At 53.9% G+C, this 22138-nt stretch overlaps 3 protein-coding genes across 4 annotated transcripts; 2 read left to right on the forward strand and 1 right to left on the reverse strand.

The window, feature by feature from the left end:
- The first annotated feature begins 5596 nt into the window (after nt 1-5596).
- SHFL (shiftless antiviral inhibitor of ribosomal frameshifting) lies at nt 5597-10735 on the forward strand. The gene is made up of 8 exons (XM_080676025.1): nt 5597-5961; nt 6435-6558; nt 6740-6789; nt 8384-8422; nt 8609-8758; nt 9190-9293; nt 9414-9568; nt 10001-10735. Exons 1-8 carry the CDS (start codon nt 5941-5943, stop codon nt 10216-10218), a joined length of 861 nt encoding a protein of 286 aa, XP_080532151.1. The 5' UTR covers nt 5597-5940; the 3' UTR covers nt 10219-10735.
- On the reverse strand, nt 10253-16998 carry ANGPTL6 (angiopoietin like 6). Of its 2 annotated transcripts, XM_080676023.1 has the most exons (7): nt 16907-16998; nt 15746-15832; nt 13059-13635; nt 12204-12375; nt 11506-11693; nt 11161-11431; nt 10253-10680 (listed from the first exon to the last, which is right to left on the reverse strand). In XM_080676023.1, the coding sequence occupies exons 3-7, from the start codon at nt 13626-13628 to the stop codon at nt 10490-10492; spliced, it is 1392 nt and encodes a 463-aa protein (XP_080532149.1). In that variant the 5' UTR covers nt 13629-13635; nt 15746-15832; nt 16907-16998; the 3' UTR covers nt 10253-10489. The 2 variants fall into 2 exon arrangements, with proteins under 2 accessions (XP_080532149.1, XP_080532150.1); XM_080676024.1 differs by lacking the exon at nt 16907-16998 and having other exon boundaries at nt 10255-10680; nt 13353-13635; nt 15746-15763.
- Nucleotides 16999-18109: 1111 nt separating this feature from the next.
- On the forward strand, nt 18110-21976 carry LOC308252062 (suppressor of SWI4 1 homolog). The gene is made up of 12 exons (XM_080676026.1): nt 18110-18200; nt 18285-18455; nt 18960-19061; nt 19249-19299; nt 19408-19578; nt 20307-20383; nt 20589-20696; nt 20786-20909; nt 20991-21069; nt 21176-21305; nt 21373-21536; nt 21616-21976. Exons 1-12 carry the CDS (start codon nt 18183-18185, stop codon nt 21810-21812), a joined length of 1392 nt encoding a protein of 463 aa, XP_080532152.1. The 5' UTR covers nt 18110-18182; the 3' UTR covers nt 21813-21976.
- Nucleotides 21977-22138: the final 162 nt, after the last annotated feature.

Here is a 22138-nt window from a genome sequence, read left to right on the forward strand (position 1 = left end):
CAGGACCTTTGCACATGCTGCTCCCTCTGCCCTGAACGCCTTCACTTAGGTAACTCCTATTCACCCCTTGAGCAGATTATTGCAATTAGAAGAAGAAACCAGCCAAAACCGGTTTGGCTCGGTGGATAGAGCGTTGGCTTGCGGACTGAAGGTCCCAGGTTCGATTCCGGTCAAGGGCATGTACCTTGGTTGCGGGCACATCCCCAGTGGGGGGTGTGCAGGAGGCAGCTGATCGATGTTTCTCTCTCATTGATGTTTCTAATTCTCTATCATGCTCCCTTCCTCTCTGTAAAAAATCAATTAAAAAAAAAAAAGGGGGATTCCTTTAAAAAAAAAAAAAAGAAGAGGAAGAAACCCCCACTGTTTTCCCATTTGTAATAATACTAGAGGCCCAGTGAGGTCCCTCGGCGGCCTGGCCTGCAGGGATTGGGCTGAAACCAGCTCTCTGACATGCCCCGAGGGGTCCCGGATTGCGAGAGGGTGCAGGCCAGGCAAAGGGACCCCACCTGTGCACAATTGGGGCCAGAGAGGGACCATGGGACCTGGATACTCCAGAGGGTATCCAGCCCATCTCGCCCAGTCCCGATAGGCCAGACCCCAGCAGCAAGCTAACCTACCGTTTGGAGTGTCTGCCCCCTGGTGGTCAGTGCGCATCACAGCAACTGGTCGAACCGTCCAACGAACGGTGGGACACTTAGCATATTAGGCTTGTATTATATAGGATGACCAGCTTCATAGTGTCGCTGTGAGGATCAGAGGAGATACATAGTTTAAAACACTTGGCACAGTGTTTCAGAAAGTTTTAGGATTCAGATCAAGAAGCACCTCCCCATTGAAGCCCTCCCTGACCACCCTACTCAGGTCAGGTTCCCATGTGTTATCCTTTCTCATGGATCTCTCCATTTGGTGGGGGGAGGGGAGGAAGATACCATAAATATAATTAAATAACTGCTTGCAATATTATCTGCTTCATGTTTCTCTTTCCCATTAAGACCATGACTCTGGGAAGGCAGAAATGGTGCCCAGCACCAAGCCCTCCCCATCAGAAGCACTTGATACATGTCTGTCAAATTAATGAGTAGCCCTAACTGGTTTGGCTCAGTGGACAGAGAATTGGCCTGCGAACTGAAGGGTCCTAGGTTCGATTCCGGTTAAGGGCATGTGCCCAGGTTGTGGGCTTGATCCCCCGTAGGAGGAATGCAGGAGGCAGCCAATCAATGCTTCTCTCTCATTACTGATGTTTCTAGCTCTCTCTCTGCTTCTCCCTTCCTCTCTGAAATCAATACAAATATATTTTAAAACAAAAAAAAAATTAATGAATTGTTGTAGTGTACCCGAGAGTCGAACAAAGGATACTTCAGTCTCGAAATCAAATCAAGGAGTCTCTTTAATTCACAAGCTGGCAGCTACGAAGGGGCATTAGCTCTCCAAATCTCGCAGCCCCAAATGAGAGCAGTAGCAAGCTTATAAAGGCAAAAAACACATCCTGCTACACATTGGAATGTGGAATTATCTTGCAAAAGCAGTTTTTCAGAAGCAAAATTGAGCAAAGTTAATAATCTCTAAAGGTTATCTATAGTTTCAGCTCCTGGAGCCACTGAGTCAAAGAAAGCAATTTTGTGGTTCTGGTTCTTAGGCACATAAGAATGTCCTTTGTAGAACCACAATGGGACTAGCAATAAAATGGGGTGATTTATGTGAGTTTCCAGGTCTCATTCTGGAAACAGAGGTCAAAATAACCACCCTATTGTTGAAGCAAGCAAATGTTTACAGAAGCCAGAATAGCAGGGTTAAAATTTAAAACAGTAGTTTTTATCCAAGATGATTGTTATTATGCTTCATTGCTTCAGAATGGATGGATCGAATAAGCTGCATCTGTGATTCAATTATACTAAAGTGTCAGAGGCTACACTTCTTATCACTGTTATCAGCCTATCCATTTTCTCCCTTTCCACACCTTTTTATAAAGACAAAGGATAAGCCCTAACCGGTTTGGCTCAGTGGATGGAGCGTTGGCCTGCAGACTGAAAGGTCCCGGGTTCGATTCTGGTCAAGGGCATGTACCTTGGTTGCAGGCACATCCCCTGTAGGAGGTGTGCAGGAGGCAGCTGATCGATGTTTCTCTCTCATCGATGTTTCTAACTCTCTATCCCTCTCTCTATTCCTCTCTGTAAAAAAATCAATAAAATATATTAAAAAAAAAAAAAAAAAGACAAAGGATAAAATGTCATAATGCTCACACCACTGCACAAACAAGCCACATCTGGCCAGGCCAAGATGGCCCCAAATCTCAAACAGAATTATTGGTGGGTAGGCAGCGCCCCCTTGTGATCACTGGGAATGTTTGCTTTTCGTGTTTGTTACAACGCTATTCTGTTTGTCCTTCCAGATCAGCTCTCCCCCTCCTCCCCCCAAGTCTGTGCCAGAGAGGCTGGCAGCATGAGCTGCTCCCTTGCCGGCCTTGTTTTCTGATGCAATCACTGAGATGCTCCCTCAGGAGATGGGAGGATGGGAGGAGAGAGAGGGCATAGGCTGAATCTCTAGTGACTCAATTTTAGAGTTCAGAAGGTGAAACAATGTAACTTCCCAGGCTAAGTCATAAAAGGATGCTACTTTTGCCCTAGCGGGTTTGCTCAGTGGCTAGAGTGCCAGCCTGTGGACTGAAGGGTCCCGGGTTCGATTCCAGTCAAGGGCACATGCCTGTGCCGGGGTTGTGGGCTCGATCCCCAATAGGGGGCGTGCAGGGGGCAGCCAATCAATGATTCTCTCTCATCATTGATGTTTCTGACTCTCTCTCTCCCTTCCTCTCTGAAATCAATAAAAATATATTTTTAGAAAGAAAAGAAAAGAAAATTTAAAAAGATACAACTTTCACCTGGTTTTCCTTCTCTTGGATCACTTGCTCTGGGGAGGCCCACTGCCAAGATGGGAGTATACCCAAGCATCTCAAGAAGGAAGAAACTGCCCTAGCCAGCTTGGCTCAGTGGATAGAGCGTCAGCCTGCAGACTGAAGGGTCGCAGGTTTGATTCTGGTCAAGGGCATATGCCTGGCTTATGGGCTTGATCCCCAGTAGGGGGTGTGCAGGAGGCAGCTGATCAATGATTCTCTCTCCCTCTCCCTTCCTCTCTGAAATCAATAAAAGTATTTTTTAAAAAAAGGGGGTGCCCTAACTGGTTTGGCTCAGTGGATAGAGCGTTGGCCTGGGGACTGAAGGGTCCCGGGTTCGATTCCGGTCAAGGGCATGTACCTTGGTTGCAGGCACATCCGCAGTAGGGGCGTGCAGGAGGCAGCTGATCGATGTTTCTCTCTCATCGGTGTTTCTAACTCTCTATCCCTCTCCCTTCCTCTCTACAAAAAAATCAATAAAATATATTTTTTTTAAAAAAAGGAAGGGAGAAATTAAGGCATTCCACCAACAATCAGCATTCACCTGCCAACCATGCGATGAGCCACCCAGGAAGCAGATCCTCCAGCCCCAGCCCTTCAGATGACTGCAGCCCCCACGGACACCTTGATTGCAACCCTCTGAGAGACCTTGAGCCAGAAAAGCTCAGCAAAGATGCTCCTGGATTCCTAACCCATGAAAACTATGAAATAATGCTTGGGGAGACTTGTTATGCAGCAATAGAGAACGACTACAACCTACAACTGCTAACCATAGTCCCATGCTTCCACCCCAGGACCTTTGCACTTGCTGTGGGCTCTGTCTGAAACTCTCCTCCCCTCCTCCCTCCTTCAGGTCTTCCCTCAGATGGCACTTCCCACTGCCTTTCCTGACCCCCTTTCTCCATCTCCCTACCTCAGTTCATGTTTCACCCTAGCACTTATTTCCTGTCCTATTGTGTATTTGTTTCTTGTCTGTCTCTGCTAGAATGCCAGCTCTTTCTTTTGTTCCATGTTCCATGCTCTGTCCACAGTACATGAGACAGTGCCTGGCATAGAGTAAGCACTCAATATGGTCAGTGGCCATTATTATGAGAATCTAACATTCCTGATTCTTGTCATAGTTAGATCAGTCTCCCACCTGTTTCCTGCCCACTGGGTGTCCACCCTAACCAGGGGATGGGAGATAGCTGCGACCTCCCCCTCCACTGGTTAAGTAGTAATTGGCAACTATAATGGGAAAGCCCCTCCATGTCTCCCCACTTCCCTCTGGTTAAAAACCCCAGGTCCTCCGTACAACCTACTGGCCCCCATCCCTGCCTAAAATTCCGTCAGCCACAAAGAACCATGAACTGTTTACAATCACTAATAGTCTCCACACCCACAAGGCTTTGGGGATCAAGCAGAAAACATTAGTGTAGCTATTTTTTTAAATATATTTTTATTGATTTCACAGAGGAAGAGAGAGATAGAAACATCAATGATGAGAATCATTGATTGGCTGACTCCTGCACACCCCACACCGGGGATTGAGCCCACAACCCGGGCATATGCCCTTGATGGAATTGAACCCAGGAACCTTCAGTCCACAGGCTGACACTCTATCTGCTGAGCCAAACCAGCTAGGGCAGAGTAGCTATTTTTTTATCTCATTTTTTGTTTGCTAAAGAATATCTTTATGTAATAAACATAATATTATAAAAATAATCTACAGAATTTATTGGTATAACTGTACTTGTATATTATTTATAAGTAAATATCCACCTGGGGGTGAAGCTTCAACATTTTTTACTGATAGGGGTGCACAATTGGGAAAAAAATTTAGAATCATTTATCCTAATGCAATTGTCCTCTGCCCCCCTGCCCCCCACCCCCCACCCCAATCTGGCATTGTCTGGGGACATTTTCAGTTGTCAACCACTGGGGGAGGGGTGCCCCTGGCATCTAAGGGTGGAGGCCAGGGATGCTGGTCAACATCCTACAGTGCACAGAACAGGCTCCAGCACAAATAACTCTCCAGCCCAAAATGTCACTGGTGAGGAGGTTGAGAAGCCCTGACCTAAAACACCACACTCTCTCTTGATTCTGGTGTCTTTGCACCAGCTGCTTCCTTCTCCCCACTCTATTCCTCACCTAGCTAAAACCTCAAACCTCAAGCTGTCCTCTCCTCCAAGAAGCCATCCCTGCCACCTATAAGCTGGGCCAGAGCCTGTCCTAAGGGCCCCTCCAGCCCCCTGTGCTGAGTGGGTTAGAATCAGCTTGGACCCAGGGGGTCTCAACCTTCAGATTTACAATGCAAATCCCTGGAGCCGCTGACCGCCGGATTCTGCAGCCTGCTGGGACCAGGTGCTTTTCACAAGTGCCTCCCCCATACCCCAAGGCCTGTCCCTTGGGACCCACAGCGGAGGTAGCCCAGTGACTAGTTCGCCTACTAGATTGCATGCCAGGGTTCTACCCGGGGTCTCAAATCCTGGCAAATATACACACACGTAGGATGTAGTCATTATTATCATCCCCATTTTACAGAGGAGTACACTGAGGTTTAGAGGGAACCTGGCCAGAGACTCAAGAAAGAGGTAGGGGTCCAGGTCCTCATTACCGCCTGATCCCTGGGGGAGGGGAAAGGGCGAGGAACTGAGGGACCAAGAGCTTGAGGGGGCGGGGGCGCGTATACCCGCCGCGGCCTTGGGATTCGGCCCCGCCCCCACGAGGGACGTGAAGACGCGGACCCCGCGCAGCGTGGGGACATGTGACCGACCGCAGAGGCCGCGCCGCCTCCCCCAACCCGAGGTCTGCGCGCTCCGCCGCAGGGTACAGACCCCAGCAGCCCTCCGGGGTTTGGGGCGCAAGAGCAGAGGCGGAGCCAGGGCGGGGCAAGCGCTACATCCTCCCCCCCCCCCACCACCCACCCATCGAAAGCGAAAGGGAAGGAAGGGCGGAGCCTGCCCGGAGCCCCTCCCCCTGCTCTGCGCGCTGCTGGACCGCCGGGCTCGTCCTAGTAGGGGGGCGCGGAGCGCGCAGTGCGGACCCTCGCGGGTACCTGCGCGGTCGCCACCATGTCTCAGGAAGGTGTGGAGGTAGGAGATGACTACGGCTGGGCCGGGGACCCGCGAAAGATGCCGAGGAGGGACCATGGCCGCGGAGGGGGCTTCGCACTTCCTGGGGACTCCATCCGAAGCGCAGACCTTTCCCCGCTGGCGCGTGTCCCCACTCCCCACCCCCCTCAGGAAGGAGAGTGACGGCCCCCTCCCCCAGAGCGAAATAAGGTCGCCTCGACGAAAAGCGGGGGCCGCAGGGTCAAGGGTCAAAGGCCAGGGGATACCTGGCTGGCCTCCCTCTGAGCCTGGGAAGCTTGCCCCAGTCCGCACCCTCCCCCAGTGTCCAGTGGGGACTTTGGCTTTTTCCAGGAAATGCCATGGAGGATGGAGATGGGAGGTTCGGAGGCCAAAACTAAGGGTCAAGTTCAGGCCGGGAGAAGGATGTCTAGAAATGGGGGAAGGGCAGTGGTTCTCCTCCTTGCCCCATCGGAGCCCCCCTGTCCCCACCCCAGCTGGAGAAGAGCGTCAGGCGCCTCCGGGAGAAGTTTCATGGGAAGGTCTCCTCCAGGAAGGCGGGGACTCTGATGAGGAAATTTGGCAGCGACCACACTGGAGTGGGCCGCTCCATCGTGTACGGTGAGCGGGCGGGCAGGCCGGGGTCCCCAGCCTGGTGGGGATTCCCCGCGGGGGGAAGGGGAGCATGGTCTAAGGAAGGTAGAAAGAGGCCTTGAGATCCTCTCTTGGGGAGAGTCTGGGGACCTGAAACTCCCACAAGATCTTTCAAGGGTCCTTCACTTACACTTACTCTCCCCACCAGGAGTAAAGCAGAAAGATGGACAGGAACTGAGTCATGACCTGGATGCCCAGGTAAACTGCCTCCCTCTCCTCAAAGGACAGGGTAACTGGAGAGGGAGAACAGGGGGAACCCAGCCCGTCCATGGCGAGCCCCTCAGTGCACTGCCACGTCACAGCTCATGGTCCAACCACATTTACTTACTCACTTCTCAGTTGCAGGGAGCCTGCAAACAGATGTTCATTACATGCTGATGGTATTAAATGGGGGAGAGAGACATGAAACTAGGCAGTGAGGGAGCCAGGATTAAGTTATTATCATCATGGAGGGCCTAGGGTCAGGGAGAGCTTCCTGGAGGGGATGTTGCCAACTCTTCAAGGCTGAAGACCAGTGATCCCTGGGAATGGAGGCGTCAGAAACGGTCTTCCTGGAAGAGGGAATGGCTGGGCAAAGGAACGCAAACAGGCTGGGATGAGCAGGAGATGGGGGAAGAGAGAGAGGGGCAGAGGAGCTCATGTGTTGAATGAATGAATGAGTGAATGAATGAAAGGCTTTGAGGCACAGGAACATCATAGCCACTTTGCCCTCTGGATGGCTTTGGTAGCTGATGCACTGTGGATTTTGCCTGCCTGAAAGGCCCAGCATAGAGTTGTTAAAGAGTATAATAAAATATGTATTATACTCTTGCATTTATACCTATAAAGAGTATGATAAAAAAAATAATAGCAACGAGCCCTGGCTGGTGTGACTCAGTTGACTGAGCATTGCCCTGTGCACCAAAAGGTCTCCAGTTCAATTCCCAGTCAGGGCACATGCCCAGGTTCCGTCCCCAGTCAGGGTGCATACGGGAGGCAACCGATTGATGTTTCTCTCTCACATCAATGTTTCTCTCTCTCCCTCTCGCCTCTCTCTAAAATCAATAAAAACCTATTTTTAAATAATAATAGCAAAGAGTAGCATTGATTGAGCACTTCCCTTGCGACAGGACTCCAGGAATTTTACCTGTTGGCTCATTTCATTGCCACAGTGGCCCCATGAGACAAGTCCTATTATTTATTGTCGTTTTACGGATGAGGAAACGGAGACACAGAGTGATGAAGTCACTGGCCAGGATTACGCAGCATGCAGGTGGCAGCTGGGATTTGAACCCCAGCCACCCAGAGCCAGGGTCTGAGCTCTGAGATGCCCCTCATTAGGGATGCAGAGGGGTGGCTTGGCCACATTCCCACAGCTGCAAGTAATGGAGCCAGGGGGTGGGACCTGCTTCTGTCTGAACCCAGAGCTGGAACGCTCAGCCTAAAGCAGCAGGGCCTCAGAGAGGCCACCTGCCCCAATGCCAACGAGTGTGTGGCATTTGCAAGCGGGATGGGAGCACGGGGTCCAGGCCTGCTTCACTGCTCTCTCAGGGTGATCTCAGGCAAGCTCTCTCCTGGCTCTGGGTCTCAGTTTCCCCATCTGAACAATGAAGATAACAAGTATGCTCACCTCTCAGAACTGCATAAGGATAGCTGGGGTCATGCACCTGGCTCTCAGTGACTGCTGCTCCATCAGCTCCTTGTGAGTTAGGGGCACTCTATTCTTATATGGGGCCAGGACCCTCCCCCAACAAACAAGGCGAAAGAGGCCTGAGCTGAATCCCCAGCCTCTGCCCCTGGTATCTCCACCCAGGACCCACCAGAAGACATGAAGCAGGACCAAGACATCCAGGTGAGTCCAGTATCTGGGAATGGGGGAGGTGGAGCAGGGAGGACATCCATGGGGGAGAGAGAGGGACATCATAGGGGCACCAGGGCGCGTATCTGTTGGGAGTAGAACTGACATACGTTTATGTTGGTGGAGGAGGGGTGACCACCCTCTCGTTCTCACCACCACCCCACCACCCCCGTTCCACAGGCAGTGGCAACCTCCCTCCTGCCGCTGACGGAAGCCAACCTACGCATGTTCCAACGTGCCCAGGAAGACCTTATCCCTGCCGTGGAACGGCAGTTTGCCTGCTCCTCCTGTGACCATGTCTGGTGGCGCCGAGTGCCTCAGCGGAAGGAGGTGATAACCCAACCCCGGGCCTTGACTCCTTGACTCTGTCATGTCCCCCATCCTCAGCAGCTGAAGCTCTGAATTCAGATGTTCAGCCTCTGAGAGCTCATCCCCAATTCCCAACCCTGAGCTGGACCTCTGACCTCCAACTTGAGCTCAGCCTTTACCCCAGAGCTCTGACTCCACAGTTTGACAGCTACCACAGAAATCAAAGCTGACTCTGAGACCACAACCCCAAATCTGGCTTCTGAACCCCCCTGACCAGTGATGTGCTCCTGGTAAACGCTTAAGAACTAACTCTTGAAGCATAGGCCTGGGATGGACCCTAGGTTTGTAGTGTTTTACCACTTTCCATGGTGTAACTATTCCCACTATGGCCAATATCAAGCTACCAGAGTTCTCTTCTGAGAATAAGCCTACACCCTTCTCCACACCCACAGGTGTCTCGGTGCAGGAGATGCCGAAAGCGCTATGAGCCAGTACCCTGTGACAAGATGTGGGGTGTGGCTGAGTTCCACTGCCCCAAGTGTAGGCACAACTTCCGGTGAGGGTGCTGACCCCCACCCCACCCCTCAGTCCTGCCCCACCCCAGCCCTGCCCTCCCTGCCCTGGCCCCACTGCATCCCAGCTTCACCCTCACCCTCATGGCCCTGCCTGCCCACAGGGGCTGGGCACAGATGGGGTCCCCATCCCCTTGTTATGGGTGTGGCTTTCCGGTGTATCCAACACGGATCCTCCCTCCGCGCTGGGACCGGGACACAGATCACCGCAGCACCCACACCCACTCCTGCTCAGCTGCTGACTGCTTCAACCGGCGAGGTAAGGACCTGGCATGGCCTCCCCCAACTCTGGGTAGTCTACTTGGCTTTTACTTCTAGGACATCAACTTCTGGGGTCTTAAGTACCAAGGTCTCAGTCCCCATTGCCACTTCCCATGGCATCAGCCCCTTCTTCCCGAGTCTCTGTGGCCTCCAACACCACCTCCCATTGCATCAGCCACCTTCCATGGTCTTGCGCATGAGGCTCTGTATTCTTGGTTCCTGTTTTGTCTTCTGAAGTCTCAGGTGATGCCCATGTCCCTGGGTCTCCTGTGGCTTTGACACCTGTGACTTTCACGTCTGAATTTCCTGTAGCTCTGAGTCTGTATCCTCAGCCCCTTCCCTCCCCAGAGCCCCCTTGGCCTCAGCCCCCTTGTCCCCAGAGTCTCATGTGACCTCAAGCTCCAGGACCTCAGAACCCCTCCCTTCCCAGAGCCCCATGTGCCTGGGACTTCCTGCGCACACCCCAAGAGCCGGAAGCAGAACCACCTGCCCAAAGTCCTGCACCCCAGCAACCTCCATATCAGCAGTGGCTCCACAGTGGGCACCTGCCTGAGCCAGGGGAGCCTCCTAGAACACCTGGACAACCTCATCCTGGAGGACCTGAAGGAGGAGGAGGAAGAGGAGGAGGAGGGTGGGCACCGGGAGTGACCCGTACCAGGTGTGGATGCAAACCAGACACAGTCTGTAGATATTTTGTGTTGTTATAAAATATGAGCTCAAACCGCGATCTAAGTGCCCTTGGGGAGCCACATGGGTTGGAGAAGTTGGCAGGGGGGTTCCTGGGTCCTACTTTCAGGGTCCTGGGGAGCAGGTCCACAATGGGAAGGTCTGTGGGACATGGCTCACACTGAACCATAAAGGAGGTGTGGCCAGGACAACTTGGGCTCCTGCTGACAAACATCCCCTGGGGAACAGATGGTCACAGCCTCAGGGGCCGGATAAGCATGGCCACCTTCTTGAGAGAGTAAGCCCCGCCTCGAAACTCAGCCCAGTAGACACCGTCCTGGTAGCGGTTGCGGTAGTGGCCACCATGGTGCCACACACCATTGAGGTTGGAGTGGGCACAGGCATGGTACCACCAGCCTCCCCGGTGGTACAGGGCACAGTTACCTGAGGGGAGAGAGAGAGTCTATGTCCTCTCACCATAATAAAAACTTCTACCAGTACCTCACTAGTGCAAGGCTTTAACCAGGCATCCCCTGCCTCCTGCCCCCTGCCCCGGCCCCCCGCCGCCACTTCTTCAGAGTAATGGCCTTAATTCCTTCCCTATCCCCTTACCAAAGTACAAGTCACACTTTTCCTATCCTTTCTGCAAACTAGGATCTCTACCTCTCATTCCTTTACCAGGGAAAAAAATCGCTACTTTCTTTCTAGAATAAGAGTCCTAGCTCTCATACACTGCCCCCATACTCACCCCATGCTTGCCCTGCCTTTCACCAGAACAGGAGTCCTGTCCTCTGTTCTCTTGCATACCCTTACCAGAGAGAAATCTTACCCATCCCTTCCATTCTTTGACTAGAAGTACCATCTCCCTTACTCCCCGCCCTTCCCTTCCCTCCATCCCCCCACACCCCAATAAGAGGTCCTTACCAGAATAGGAGTCTCGGTCCCTATCCACGGTGCTGAAAGGCTTGTCATTGTGCCAGGAAAGAGAGTCCCCCGCATCTCCATGGTACTGGCCAAGCCGTAGGCGGTAGTGGTCACTCTCAGGCTCCAAGGAGAAACCATCATAGTGGGCACGTGCACCGCGGCCTCCCCAATCCTCCAGGAGCACCAGAAGCTCATTGTCCCCACGGCTGGTCAGCTGATGCACAGGTTCAAGGCCCAGCCAGTATTCCCCATCAGGCTGCCCAAAACCCGCCTGGCAGGGAAGTCAGGAAGTTAGGAGCAGGTCCCCTTCCCTGCCCAGCCCTGCCCCTACCTACCTGCGCTCACCTTGTAGTGCTGCCAGGTAGTGAAAAAGTTAACTGAACCATCTTGCCGCCTCTGGATCACAGTCCAGCCTCCACCCTCCAGCTGTTGCTCACACCATGCTGACACCACATGCCGGCCCAGTCGCAGCTCATACACTCCACTCTGCCCATGGCCTGCCCGGTGTGCCTCTGCACAATCTTGCCATGGGCCTGTGGGCACAGAGATATGGGGTAAGTACAGCCTGGACCAACCAACCCCTTATTGGAATAAAAGTCCTAATTTACACAGGTCCCCTCACCAGAATAGCAATCTTGTCTCTTCCATTCACTCATCAGAATAAGCGCTCCAGTACCGATTTCCTTACCTGAATAAGACTGAGTCATTCTTCTCTCACTACAGCACATGTAGATCCTGGAGTTCTTAAATCATGGTAAAATGGTCTCCTCACCAGAATAAGTCCTGAACATGGCCCTCTGAACCAGCTCATATTCTCACCAAAATAGCAGTCTTAAATTCCCTGACCCCTCATTAAAATAAAAGTGCCTCCTTTCCTGTTTTCATACCAGAGTAAGAATTTTGGTTTTTATCAGAGTAAGAGCCACAGCCCTTTGTTCAGTCACCAGGATTAAAAGTATTTCCTTCAGTCCTCTCACTGTGAGAGGAATATACCAGTAAAACCCTGGTTCATCACACCCCCAACAGCCCTGCCCTCATCTTACCTGCTGGCTTGGTGGGGACAGCAGGGTCCCCTGCAGGTAAGGGAAAGGCCAAGGGCCCCTGCTGTCTCAGTGTCTGGCCTCTCTGGGACTCTGGGGCTGGGTCTAACCTGCTGTCACTGGTGCCACCCACCAGACTGACCGGAACCACGGGCACCAGGGGCGGTGGCAGGACCTGGGTGACCAAGAGAATCATGTGATTGCATTAACCCTCAGCCCAGGCCACCTTGGGCTCCTCAATCTCAATCTCTCAGCATCCAGATGGGTAGGAGGTAAGGCAGGGGCAGGAATTGATCTTCCCCAAATGCCCAATTCTAGCTATCAAGGACAGGCTGAGTTGAGCTTAAATTCCTGATCTGGTGTGCACAGCTTAACCAATCCCTGCCTCCAAATCATTTTCTTTAAAGTGAAAATGAGTGCCTGCAGCAATGAGTAATACTGAATGCTTTCAACAACCCTGTGAGGTAGGTACTGTCCCAGAGCAACAATCTCTTATTCAAAACCCAGGTCCAGACACGTTCCAAAATTCAGTACAATATGGCAGGAGTTAAGAACAGTAATATACAGTCTGTATTGTATTATTACACAGCACCTCCATAACATGGATCTTTGGTCTTTATCCACATAATGTGCTTGATTGAAGGATTCTAAGAATATTCATATGAAGTGGATAAGTAAAGACTTTAAGTAGCCACCAGTTGCGTTTTGACCCAAAGGATTGTAGGAGGAAATGTAGGAATCTGGGTTTTGGAACTTTTCGGATTTGGGAACTGCAGATAAGAGACCGTGGGGTTGCAGGAGGCCCATCTTCCAGGCAACACACACAGGAAGTGGCTGCGGGGGTACCGCGTGGGTTACCTGCTGCTGCCCGCCCGCGCCCCCCGGACACAGGCGCTCCAGGCGGGCAATAAGGCTACTCTGCTGGCTGACGAGCCGGGCCAGCTCTCGGAACTTGACGTCCAGCTGATGAAAGCGGACGGCTGCGCGCTGCGCCTCGGCGGATGCGTTGAGCACGCGCTCCCCGAGCAAGGCCAGCGCCGCCGCGGGCTCCGCCCCCGGGCCCGGGTCCGCGCCCGCCTCGTGCTGCAGCTGCGTGCGCAGCTGGCCCAGGCGCGTGCTCAGGCCGCGGCTCTCCTTGCGCAGCGCGCGCACCTCGCCCGCCACATCGCCGTCCACCGCCGCCAGCCGCTGAAGTTCGCGCAGCAGCTCCTCATGGCGGCCCACGCGCACGCGCAGCGCCGCCACCTCGCTGGCGTTCACGGCCTCCGTTGCCGGGCGCGCGGCCGCCGGCCCGCTCCAACACACGGCGCCCGTGAACTTCTGCTTGGGTAGCACGAAGGTGTAGGTGCAGCGCGGGGCGCCCGCCCGCACCCAGGATGCGCCCAGCAGGAGCAGCAGCTGCAGCGTGCGCAGTCCGGGTGCCCGCATGGCGGACCTGCAGGCAGAGAACAGATGGGAAGGAGAGGGAGGCCCCGGAACCCAGACTCGCCCCCAACTCTCAGGCCGGGCCAAATCCGACTGCTCCCAATGCGTGTGTTTACACCTGCGTGGCTCCGGGTCCACACATGCCCACCTCTGTCCTCTCCCCCCAAGGCTGGAGGCTACCTAACAATGGGATCCCGGCCAGGCCTCTCCACTGAGTCCAGGCATCCTGCGAGACAGCACTGGTTCAACGAGCATTCACTAGTGCCTACTGTGTGCCAGCCTCAGTGCAAGGTGCTGGGAATATAGTCGGAAACAAAATAAAATTCCTGCCTGGTGTGCAAGGAACAAAATAGAGTATGAGATTAATAAGGTGTTTTAGATAGCACTAAGTGCTAAAGATAGTTAAAGATCAGAGAGACATGAGGCAATTTGAAAGGAGGGAAGACCTGCTGGAGAGGTGACGTTTGAACAAAGTCCAGAAGGAGGAAGCCATGGGGATGTCTAGGGGAGAAGAGCAGCCCTAGCAGGGGGAACCGTATGTGCAAAGGCCCTGAGGCTAGATCACGCCTGATGTATTAAAGGAACCTCAGGAGGCTGGAACTGAAGCAGAGGAAGTACGGTTGGAAGGGGGTGAGGTGGGGTGAGGGGCAAGTCTCACTAACTCAGTCTAGTAGTGGACACCCCATTTCCCATGTCCTCGTCAAAACTGGTGCCACACCCACACCCCAACACCCACATGCCCCAGGTCTGCTGTGTCCCCCAGGTGTTCCCCAATTTACACAGGTGACCTCCTATGCGTGTCCTCACTCAAGGTTGTGTACTTGTAGCCACCTGCCTCTGACCCTGTAGGGTCCACACACGGGCCCCACTGCCTTCATTCCTGGGTTCACAGCCTCTGAGATGGGGACACACATGACTCCCATGTGCACTTGCCAACCCAGAACACATCTCACGTGTCCACACATCACCTCTATCTGTGCTAAGTTCTACTATGACCTAAACCCCACTTCCTGGTGGCAACACAGGCACATGTCCCATGGTCTTTATCGTCACACACACTGCCTCATCCACACATTCAGCAAACACTCCTTGAGTGCCTATTGTGTTCCAGGAGCCGTTCCAAGCGATGGGGACTCAGGCATGACCAACACAGGCATAATCCCTGCCCTCATGAACTTGACATCCTGGTTGGGAAAATGGACAATGGATAGGTCAGGGGGTGATAAGTGCTTAGAAGGAACCTCAAGCAGGGAAGGGGTGGGAATCCTGGGCTGGGGTGAGTGTTTTAAATAGAAGAGTCAGGCCTCTATTTAAAGAGAAGATGACACTTGAATGAAGACCTGAAGGAAGAGAGAGAAGGGACAGAGCATTCAGGCAAAGGGAACAGCAGTGCACAAGCCCTGAGGTGGGAGCTTGCTTGATATGCCCAAGGAACAGCAGGGAGGCCTGTGTGGCTGGAACAGTGAGGGGGGGAGAGCAGAAGGAAGGACGAATAGAGAGGTGAGGGGGGAATGTGCACAGGACCCTGAGAACCTCCAGGAGGACTTGGGTTTTACTCTAACTTGTGAGAACCAGGAGGGGTTCTGGGCTGGGAAAAGGCCCATTCACGACTAAACTTACACATCAAGCCCTAACCGGTTTGGCTCAGTGGATAGCGCGTCAGCCTGCGGACTGAAGGGTCCCGGGTTCTATACCAGTCAAGGGCATGTACCTTGGTTGCGGGCACATCCTCAGTAGGGGGTGTGCAGGAGGCAGCTGATCGATGTTTCTCTCTCATTGATGTTTCTAACTATCCCTCTCCCTTCCTCTCTGTAAAAAATCAATAAAAAATATATTTTAAAAAAATAAACTTACACATCAAGCAGGAGCTTCCAAGGGCAGAGCAGGGAGCAGGGTCCTCTCCTAGCCCCGCCCTCCCCCCCCCCCCAAAGACACCAGGCCCCACACTACAGAAAAGGACTGCCTTCTCTGGAGCTAGAGTGTGTAACACCCGCTGCCTACCAGGATCTCAGCCTGAGGTGAGGAGGAGGCCTGGGAAGCCCTCCAGCCAAGGAGAGGCCCAGGTCTCCCAAAGGACGGAATCAGCCTCCACCGGCCCTGCCACCCTCCTGCCCTCTCACCTCTCACAACCAAGATCCTGAATCCAGCGAGGAGGCCCGTAGCAGGCACAGAAGTCAGAGGAGGAGCCAAGGGTCCAGCAGGGGCCTCTGAGCAGGGAAAGGGAAGAGGCCAGTGGGAGAGCAGCGGGGAGGAGACTTGGTAACCCCCCAACCCTACCAGCCCCCCATCAGAGCCTGGGACTAGAGCTGTGATACTGAGCCCAGGAGCTCTAACTGTAAATATTTAGCATTTTCCGCATGAGAATTGAGGCCGAATTGCCAGACCCTCCTGCCCAGGCCACCAGAGCCTGATAACACAGGTCAGTGCCCTGGACATTTCCCCTGTTAGCAGGACACAGAGCGTGGGAGGCTGCAGGCCCCAGGAAGCCGGGAAGATCCAGCATCAGACACAGACACAGACACATGAACACGCACAGAAAAGGACAACAACCAACCTCTGCGGTGGCACCTGCTGTGTATTAGGCATGACTAACTCTTTACACCTTTATCTCATTTAATCCTTGCAACCTGAGCGGGCTTCTATGCGTAGCCTCATTTTGCAACAGGGAAAACTGAGCCTCAGAGAGGGTGAGTGACTTGCTCACGGTCCCACAGACCAAAAGGGTCCACAGTGGGATCTGACCCAGTAGCTTGGCTCCAAAACTTGCACATATATATCGCGACAGTCACACACGCCCTTGTGCACATAACAAGACATGCAGACCGCTGCACAAAGCAGCAAAGATAGACAGATAGAATCTGTGTGTGCGTGTGTGTCTGGGTATTTGCCTGGCCCGTGCATACACAGACGCCTTTTGCCAGAGACATAACTGGAAACATGACACAGATTCAGGCAGCAGTGTTCAAAATATGTTCACACACACACATATACATCACTACTTAAAGGGAAAGGTCCTGTGGACTGATTGTGTCTGTACCTGTGTGCCAGACACATACTCACCCAGGTACACGAGGTCACACACTGACAAGCACAGAGATGCAGATCAGTGTGCTCCGGGTTGTATAGTGAGACACATACCTGCCCCCACCCACACCATGGTGCACATGTTTCCATTGTCCCCCACACACACTGTCACGTCCTCACACTGGGCAAGTCATGCAGGGACAGAAACAGGCAAAAGTAATCATACAGCCATTTTTCAGGGGTACAAAAAGACTCACGCAGAGCCTCCAGAGCACAGGTCTGGGATCTGCAACCCGTGCGAAGGCCTCCTCCACCAGCAGCCTTTCCCACGTTCCTACTGTCCTCAACTAGCAACCCAAGTGGACTCCTGGGCTGAAAGAGGAAATGGTCCTCCCAGATCTAAGAGAGGCTGCCAAGCTGGGCTCCAGCCTGGACTGGGCCCCCCCACCCGCAGCCCCTTCCAGTTTCCCCCACTGGCAGCAGAGAGAGAAAAAAATCTCCTAAGTGACAGAGAGGCTGACATAAGGGAGAGTCTGAAAGACAGGGAAGGGGAGAGACATGAGGGAAATGGGGAGTCTGGAGAGAGAGGATCTGAGAGAAATGGGGATAGGGACAGAGACAGAGAGGAGAAAGATGGAAACTTAGAAATAATGAAAGAGAGAATTGATGGCAGAAACAAAGTTGGGGAAGAGGGAGAGACAGGAAGGAGACAGAGATGGGGAGGAGGAGACAAAGTGGGGGAAGAATTGGGGAGGGGGAGACAGAGGAAGAAGGAAGGCAAATGGGGGAGGGAAGGCAGATGGGAGAGGAAGCAAATGGTACGGGGAGAGACATGTTGGGGGGCATCCCTTCCCCTCACCCCAAGATTCTGTGGAAGAAGCCAGAGGCTTGAGGCCAAGACTGGGGCTTTGAGCGGAAACCGGAGATTAATTTTTCACCAAACGCCGAATTGCTTTGAGTTTCCAGAGGTGATGTGGAGTTTCCATCCTCAGCCGGTGCGCAGACAAGACCCTCTGGGGAGGACAGCTGGCCCTCAGGAGCTGGGGGCCCAAATGAGTAATCGGCCATGGCGCTACCCCCTTTTCTGGTTGCTCCCCAAGTGCCTGGTGCCAGTGTGCCAAGAACTGTGCATAAATCGTCTCTCTTAATTCACGGGTCAGGACTTAAATGATTTATCATATTCACTTTAGGATACATTAGAAGCCTCGGGGTGCAGAAATTGGTTCTCAAATCGCACCGCTGGCGGAAATGACCAAGGCGGGATTCGAACCTGAGCTTCATTTCTCAGAGCGCTCAAGAGCTCCCGGAGCCGCGCGGCCCCGCCCCGGTTTCCATAGAAACAGGCACCAAGTGTCTCCGTAGCAATACATCAATGATTTCCCCACCCCCGCCACGCTATCTGGTAAATACATATACCCATGTGGTGACGTCATCACACAGCGACGCCTCACGTGACCGCCACTCCAGTGCCGGAAGTGAACGGCACGGCGCCGGAAGCGGCCAGCGGAAGGTCCTCGTGGAGTAGACGCCAGCATGGGGCAGTCGGGGCGGGTGAGTGCGGCGGCCCGGGAGGCGGGCAGCACGGGCGGGGACCCCGCGGAATCCACAGGGCTCACCTCTCACTTCTCGCCGTAGTCCCGGCACCAGAAGCGCGCACGCGCCCAGGCTCAACAACGCAACCTCGAGGCCTACGCCGCGCAGCCACACTCGTTCGTGTTCGCCCGGGGCCGCGCGGGTCGCGGCGTCCGGCAGCTCAGCCTGGACCTACGGCGGGTCATGGAGCCGCTCACCGCCACCCGCCTACAGGTCTGCACCCTCCAGCCCACTTTTACTGCCCTTTGAGGCTGCCGCCAACCCCGCGGGGCCTCATTTTCCTTGGCTAGAGAAATGGTCCCTTATGGGGACCATCGCCCCTGCCTCTCAGCTTTGCAGCAGCGAGGGAGTGCATGAACGCACTCAGCTTAGGGCTTGGCTGGGTACCTGAAGTTTGTGGTTAAGAGGGGACTCTGGAATCAGCAAAGTTTAGTTGGAAACTTGACTTGTCTCAAAGGCCTGCAGCAAGTTAAGTAACCTCGCTGGCCTTTGGTTGGCTCATTTGCAAAAGGGGGCGATGCACAGTAAGCAAGGGACAGGGGCAGCACTCGAATTCTAGAGGCAGTGCTCTAGACAAGGCCAAGAGCATTCCACTCCCCTCTCACCCTCTTTTCAGAAAAATTAGATGCAAGAAAGGGCATAACAGTTTTAAGTTTATAGTATTTGCTCAAAAGAGTTTATAGTCTTTGATCATTTCTTTATTTTTCTAATATCCAGATACGAAAGAAAAATTCTCTGAAGGATTGTGTGGCAGTGGCTGGGCCCCTTGGGGTCACACATTTCCTGATACTGAGCAAAACGGAGACTAATATCTACTTTGTGAGTGGATTCCTGTACCCATCTCCCCCATACCCTGCTTCTCCCCCAGCTCTCTTGATGAACCCATATGCCTCTGAACTGCCATGATTCTGGCTTCAAAGTAAACGCTCTGAAGAGATGGGGCAAAGGTTCCCACTCCTGCTCCCTACCTGGATGCCTCCACCCTCATTGGTCCTTCCTTCTGTAGAAGCTGATGCGCCTCCCAGGAGGTCCCACCTTGACTTTCCGGGTCAACAAGGTAAGGCTCAGAGGTGGTAATGAGAACCATGTGGGGCAGGAGCTGGGTTGGGGAATGACTCCAACCATGTGTGGTTGGTGGTCACCCACTCCTCACCCCACCCTGCAGTACACATTGACACGTGACGTGGTCTCCTCGCTGCGCCGCCACCGCATGCATGAGCAGCAATTCACCCATCCTCCCCTCCTGGTGCTCAACAGCTTCGGCCCCCTTGGCATGCACGTGAAGCTCATGGCTACTATGTTCCAGAACCTGTTCCCCTCCATCAACGTGCACAAGGTGGGCAGGGCCTGGGTGGTGGGAGATGTGGGTGGATGGCGCAGGTAGCAGGTACCACACAGGCCCTAGAGTTGACTGCTCAGTCCTCACCTCCCAACACTGAGGCTGAGAGTTCTGACTCCCAAAATCAAGTCTCACTTGCATTGTATGTCATGGGGACTCCCTTTGAACTGCCTTCCCATACGGCAGATGGAAAATGCCAATATTCTTTTTTTCTTTTAATATATCTTTATTGATTTCATACAGAAAGGGGGAGAGAGAAAGAATCGTCAATGATAAGAGAGAATCATGGATCGGCTGCCTCCTGCACATCCCCTACTAGGGATCGAGCCCGCAACCCGGGCATGTGCCCTTGACCGGAATCGAACCTGGGACCCTTCAGTCCGCAGGCCCATGGTGCTTTCTTGAATGTTAGTTTAAGCAGTGTATGTTGTGTTGTCATGCCCCATCCCCCTTAGAGAAGGAAACAGGCTGACAAGTTACTAGTCTGAGGTTAGTTATAAAGCAACAGTTCCTAAGCCCTGGCACCAGTGGACCTCAAATTCTGCTTGTTAGATATGGTCATCAGGGAGTTGGGAGTGGGCGGCCTTGGTGGTTGCTGAAACCAGGTTTCTAGCCAGCAGTCCATGGAAACCACTTGTAGCCCCATCAGTCCCTACAGGGCTGGCTTGGCCTCCAGTATGCAATGAGGCCTAAAGGCAACTGCCATGGTGCCGTGCCCTTTCCAGGTGAACCTGAATACCATCAAGCGCTGCCTTCTCATCAACTTCAACCCTGACTCCCAGGATCTGGATTTCCGCCACTAGTGAGTACAGGGTTGGGCGGGGGGAGGGCAGGTAGGAGGGGTATGCTGCTCTGTGTGCGGCTGATGACAACGCTGCTACTGAGGCTCAGTGATTGCTCAGTCTCAAAGTAAACGCCCTGACGCACCATGAAAATGGGAGAGGGTAAGACTGGCCCCTGACTCTGTGACCCTTAACCCCCCACCTCACTCACTCCGGCCTCTGCAGTAGCATCAAAGTTGTCCCTGTGGGCGCAAGTCGTGGGATGAAGAAGCTTCTCCAAGAGAAATTCCCCAACATGAGCCGCCTGCAGGACATCAGCGAGCTGTTGGCCACGTGAGGAAGGGGCAGAGTGGGAGGCTACCATGGTCCAGGGGACCCCAGGAGCCTGGGGTTCCCTGCTGAGCTGTGTGTCCATGGCACAGGGGTGCAGGACTGTCAGAGAGTGAGGCAGAGCCCGATGGCGAACACAACATTACGGAGCTACCCCAGGCCATTGCAGGGCGCGGCAACATGCGGGCCCAGCAGAGCGCTGTGAGGCTTACTGAGGTGAGGCTCGGTGGCTGAGGTGACTTCCTCCAGCAGCCCCAGCCTTGAAGAAGGACTGACTCTTCCTCCATGTCCCTCCAGATTGGACCTCGGATGACGCTGCAGCTTATCAAGATTCAGGAGGGTGTTGGGGAGGGGAACGTGCTCTTCCATAGTTACGGTGAGGTCAGGGCTGGCGGGCACAGGGCCTGGGGTCTGAGGCCCCCCAGGGAGGGTTGTTAGGTGCAATGGGCACACCTGGATCTTGGTGAACTGTTTCTTCTAAGTGCACAAGACAGAGGAGGAGCTGCAGGCCATACTGGCAGCCAAGGAGGAGAAGCTGCGGCTCAAGGCCCAGAGGCAGGACCAGCAGGCCCAGAATGTCCAGCGTAAGCAGGAACAGCGAGAGGCCCACAGGTGTGTGGTCGACGGGTGAGGCAGGTCCCTGGTGCAGGCTGCTACACTGACCAACATTCCTCTCCAGGAAGAAGAGCCTGGCGGGCATGAAGCGGGCACGGGCAGAGGCTGATGGCGATAGTGATGCTGAGGACCCTGGGGCCCCCCCAGAGGCAGAGAGGGCTGGCCAGCAGGAGGAGGAGGATGAAGCTGAATATTTCCGCCAAGCAGTGGGCGAGGAGCCTGATGAAGGTGCTTGGCAGGGATCAGTTCAGCTGGGCACTGGAACCTGTCCCTGCCCTGGTGACCCTGACACCGTATTTCTTCACAGACATGTTCCCAAAGGCCCAGCGGAGACGGTCCACCAGGCCTCCAAGCAAGAAGCAGCGGAGGCCAGACCGTGGCCGTGACCACAGGCCTCCAAAAGCCAAGGGCAGGCCCTGGGGGACCCAAGCCAAGCTGGGGCCTCGAGGGGCTGTTCAGAACTATGGCCGAGGCCGCGCACCGCCACCTAAGAGAGTGGCTTGAGGTTGAACCTGAGCAGTGGGTGAAATGCCCCAGATTGGGGCCCCATAGATGCTGCCCTGGGCTCCTGCCTGGGTTTCCAGGTGCAGCCCTCAGTTTCCTTTCATAAAGGAGCTGGTTCCCCAACCTTCCTTCTAATCCTTCTAATAAACACTGATTTCCCATGAGTCAGAGGTTGCAGTTGGAATGAGGGGTTCAGAGGCCAGTAGCCCCTGGGAGTTGGGCCTGGAAGTGTAGAATGTGATTGTGGAGCTCAGATTTGATCCTGGTCTCTGGTGTCTCTCTGACCTGGGCTCCTTCCCAACCTCCCTCAGACTGAAGGTTCCTGC

Source organism: Plecotus auritus, assembly GCF_963455305.1.
Source record: "Plecotus auritus genome assembly, chromosome: 6".
In the NCBI taxonomy this organism is placed as follows: domain Eukaryota; kingdom Metazoa; phylum Chordata; class Mammalia; order Chiroptera; family Vespertilionidae; genus Plecotus; species Plecotus auritus.

Coding starts and splice junctions, on each gene's coding strand:
- SHFL (XM_080676025.1), top strand. CDS start 5,941: ATGTCTCAGGAAGGTGTGGAG. Junction 6,559..6,739: donor GGGCCGCTCCATCGTGTACG/GTGAGCGGGCGG, acceptor TCTCCCCACCAG/GAGTAAAGCAGAAAGATGGA. Junction 9,569..10,000: donor TGACTGCTTCAACCGGCGAG/GTAAGGACCTGG, acceptor CTCCCTTCCCAG/AGCCCCATGTGCCTGGGACT.
- ANGPTL6 (XM_080676023.1), bottom strand. CDS start 13,628: ATGCGGGCACCCGGACTGCGCACGCTGCAGCTGCTGCTCCTGCTGGGC. Junction 11,694..12,203: donor TGTCCCCACCAAGCCAGCAG/GTAAGATGAGGG, acceptor CTGTGCCCACAG/GCCCATGGCAAGATTGTGCA. Junction 11,432..11,505: donor CTACCTGGCAGCACTACAAG/GTGAGCGCAGGT, acceptor CTTCCCTGCCAG/GCGGGTTTTGGGCAGCCTGA.
- LOC308252062 (XM_080676026.1), top strand. Junction 19,579..20,306: donor CCTCCATCAACGTGCACAAG/GTGGGCAGGGCC, acceptor TGCCCTTTCCAG/GTGAACCTGAATACCATCAA. Junction 20,910..20,990: donor GCGCTGTGAGGCTTACTGAG/GTGAGGCTCGGT, acceptor ATGTCCCTCCAG/ATTGGACCTCGGATGACGCT.